We start from the raw sequence: 4,020 nt of genomic DNA, 5'->3' as shown, positions 1-4,020 counted from the left end.
AGAAACTTTTTAATTTTAGAGACGTCATTCACGCTATCTACCTGTTCACAAAAAAGCTTCCAGGAGTTCCGTTTGGCGTTTCTTGTCATTTTGTTGTATTCTTTTAGTTTTGTTTGGTAGTTGTCCCAGAATACAGCTGCTTTTTTACGTTTTGCCCTATTGTAAAGTCTTCGGACCTCTTTGCCTTTGTTACGAATTTCCCCTGTCATCCAGGGTTTTTCGTAGGCAGATTTCCTCTCTCGAAGTGGACAACTTTCTTCGAAAGACCTTACTAGAGCCTCTGTTAGTTTATTGACATTCCTATCAATATCTTCTTTGCTTAGGCAAACCTCAACTTCTTGCCCTAGTCTATCTTTAACTTGTTTTCCGAATTTAGCCCAATTAGTTTTGGATTTATTTCGGAAAGTTATCGGATTCGGCGGTGGCCTTGATATTTTAAACCTAATATACCTATGGTCAGAGAAGGAGTGTTCCTTTGAAACTCTCCACTCATGTACCTCGTTTATTAGATTTTCTGAACATATTGTTACATCTAATACTTCCTCCCTAACTCTGTTAACAAAGGTTGGTGTATTTCCTATGTTAAGGGTTATCAGGTCGTTAGTATTCAAAAATTCTAGAAGGGCTTGACCCCTCTTGTTAGTATTAGTACTACCCCACGAAATGTGGTGAGAGTTAGCATCGCTACCTACTAGTACTTCGTTACCTGTTTGCTTGATTTTCCTCACCAGTTGCTGTAGCTCCGACGAAGGTGGTAATGTCGGCGAGTCGAACGGCAGGTAGATTGATGCGAGGTATATATTACCATTCCCTTGCTTCAACACTGTGGCGTCCGAGGTTGACAACTCTGGGGAGAAAAGAAAGCATAAGTTTTTATGGCATATAATACAGGTCCTCGGTCGGTTTCCTGTATTAGCGTAAAAGAGTTGGTAATTAATGTGGTTTAGTCCGGAAACCTTGTTCTTTACGGTCCAAGGTTCCTGGATTAAACCGATGTGTATTTTACCTTTGTTTATTTTATCCATCAGGGCTTGAGTTGCCGTTTCGCTCCGATGGAGGTTTATCTGGATGACCTCAATCATGAGTCATCCAGTAATCGTGCTTCTTGGGAGTCGCTGATGGCTTCGACCCCCTCTTCGGAATTGCTCGGTGGTTTGTCCTCCTTGCTGGTTTGGTGGGCATCCTCTTCTTCTTCCCCGACTCGTGCCCTTCCAACTTTAAAGGTGACTGCATTACAGATGTAGTACGCCTTACCCTTTGTCTTTGTAAGACTGGATAGTGAGAGGTCGTCAATTCCAACCACAAGGAGAGTGCCATCCTCTTTCTCCTCCCTGTGGAAGACTTCCCACCTCTTCACTTCCAAGGTCTCATTTTGCTTGCCAAAGACCTCGAGCATGCGTTCTGTCTCGAACTTGCAGCCATACCCTTTGACGTAAACCGTCGCTTTAGTCAGATGAGGTATCTCGTCCTTCCTCACCAGCTTCAATTTTCCGCCTTCCCAAGGAGTTGTCACACTGTTGATGACTTCCTCGAGAGCGGCCGGGTTCGCGTGCGGTCCCAAGTGGTATACTAAAAGGTCCCCTTTGAGCTCGCTGCTGACTATTTTTATTGGCCCACTCTTTAGAATGTGTTCCAGTATTTTATCGCTGACCATATTTTCGATGGCCTGCTGGTGTTCTTTAGGTAATCTGCCGGACCCTCTACTGGTATCGATCACTGCATAGCACCTCTCGTCCCTGTAGTTCTTCCTGGCCACCTTGGCGTAAGTAGATGGCGGCTCCGAGCCAGTCTCTGCGCCCATCTTCCTCTTCTGGAAGGCCCTGGGCTTCTTATCAGAGCCCTTGGTACTTCCAGAGGATTCCGCGGTCGCGCTCACCTTCTTCGTGCCCGAGCACTCCTTTTCGCCCTCCGTCGAAGGGTTCTTTGGGCAGTCTCCTTCGCGTGGGTTTTGAGAGGAATTGCTTGGGGCATTTGATGGTGGGAAGCTCATTTTCTTCTTACTTGGTTTGGCGGTATTTTCTTCCTCTGGAGATCTAATCCTCTTCGCCGCTTCCGAGGAAGTGGAGGGATTGTTGATCTCTTTTGGTGCGGCCCGCTGTTTTTTGTTTAGCTGTGCCTGGATCCTCTGGTACCTACGTCTCTGGGCTCCAGTCCACCGAACTTTTTTCTCCGTTGTAAGTTTAGATATGCTTTCGCTTACCTCTTCTACCATCTTGTGGACCTCCTCGTTAACGGGCTTCTCCACAACGGTGGTGTTGATTTTGCAACTGCTGTCTGATTCGGAGTCAGGGTCGCTCCCATCCTCGGATGGCTGGGTCCAGATTAAACTCCCCCTTCGCTTCCCTTTCTCCTCATCTTTTTTACCTTTCGGTTGCGTGCTTGTAGCAGTACCGTCGACCACAGATGCCAAGGCACCCACATCTGTGGGAGATGTTTGCTCACGATCGCTTGATGACGACGAGGTGTGACTCGCAGGCAGATCACTATTCCCCGCCGGTACTGGGTTATTTAGGCCCTGCACCGTAACTTTTATTCCTTCTTTGTCCTCCATGTTTGTTTTTTGTTTTAGGGGAACACCCCCGTAGTCAGTTTTTTGTCCGCGGGAACCTCAGAGGTTCCAGAGGTAGGTGGTCGTGCCACTCCACCCTAGACGGGTCATGTCACAAGTGATTTCCCTCGTAAATGATAGAGTAGCCCGACCATCCACCTCCCCCTATCCGCCGGTGGGGACGCGCCCGGTAGGAGAACTGACAAACACCCTCGGGTGGCGTATATTCACGGATATTTGTTTAAATTTTCCTTAAAGGCATGTTAAAAGAAACAAGTAAAAATCGTTAAGTTCGGCCGGGCCGAACTTTTTATAACCTCCACCATAAAATAGTCTTAATTAAAATGGAATAAATAGTGTCCTTTCAAAACTTTAAGTGGAACAACTTTTCGACAATGAATAGACTCTTACTGCCTCCCACTATTGCTTAAATTACACAAATGTTGGGCCAGAGATAATTCCTTTTGGAGATGAAAGCTCTTGGTGTGTGTATATTAAAAACCCCGAAGGACAGATGCGCCGTGAGTCCAACTTCCGTTCCGTTATGGCGTGATGAAGTTTTTGCAAGAGGCCCTGTAAGCAGTGTTGCCGAATTTGACGATTTATCGTCATTTTGACGATTTTTTGGCCTAAAATTGAAAAATGACGATTTGACGATTTGATGGTCCAAAATGACGATTTTCACGTAATCCCGAATTGCATGAAATAAAGCATGATAACTATATTTTGACCAGAATTTCACGAAAGTCTTTAAGGAAAGCAATATTCCTAACTCGGTTTCATGAGTTAATTTAATGTTTTTAAACAATTTCGAGACGGATTGGCTTTATTTAGGCACATATCTGGAATAGAGGTATTTTCATAGTTTTTGCCTCATCTTGGATTTACATCAGCTGAAAATGTTAATGTAGGATTCTTAATGAATGAAAATCTTCCTTGAAAATTTTTCGAAATATAATACTTCCGACCCATGTCCTCTTTAATGAGAGTTTTTGTCGATTTTCGACTGCCCATCAACCAAATGTACGTGTACCGATAAACATGGACGGTCACACTGTCAAGTAAGCGATGTTTGAGCTAATCGGTCATTCAAAACTGGCAATGTGTACCCAGCTTTACCTTGCTGCATTACTGCAAATTAGAAATCCACGGGGAAAACTATCATCTTCTGAAAGCTGTTTTATAGTGGTAACTAAGGGGTTACATCTACTTGGCACTTTCAAACAAAAAAAAATATTGGTTTATTTTGAAGTACAGGTAGTGTAGAGTATGCCGCAAAAAATTCAAGAAGGGAACAATTTCTTAAGATTTGTATGTAGAATAGATACTTTAAACACGTTTTTTTTTTGAAATGACATTTTTTAAGTTGGTGCCAACGATAGCTCGAAACCGAATTGACCGATCTTCACATGGTTTGGTGAGCTTATTAAATAAATAAAAGGCTTGCCCTTAAGCGAGACAGTTTTTAAAAA

At 43.8% G+C, this 4,020-nt stretch overlaps 1 protein-coding gene across 1 annotated transcript; it reads right to left on the bottom strand.

The window, feature by feature from the left end:
* Positions 1-240: 240 nt before the first annotated feature.
* LOC141392785 (uncharacterized) lies at positions 241-2,739 on the bottom strand. Its single transcript, XM_073965751.1, has 2 exons — positions 1,007-2,739; positions 241-847 (listed from the first exon to the last, which is right to left on the bottom strand). The coding sequence occupies exon 1, from the start codon at positions 2,549-2,551 to the stop codon at positions 1,079-1,081; it is 1,473 nt and encodes a 490-aa protein (XP_073821852.1). The 5' UTR covers positions 2,552-2,739; the 3' UTR covers positions 241-847; positions 1,007-1,078.
* Between the last annotated feature and the right edge of the window lie 1,281 nt (positions 2,740-4,020).

This window comes from Musca autumnalis, unplaced genomic scaffold (genome assembly GCF_047663935.1).
Source record: "Musca autumnalis isolate F117 unplaced genomic scaffold, ASM4766393v1 scaffold_2, whole genome shotgun sequence".
Classification (NCBI taxonomy): domain Eukaryota; kingdom Metazoa; phylum Arthropoda; class Insecta; order Diptera; family Muscidae; genus Musca; species Musca autumnalis.
Note: the sequence above shows the minus strand (reverse complement) of the source record. Positions and strands in the feature narration are given on the sequence as shown.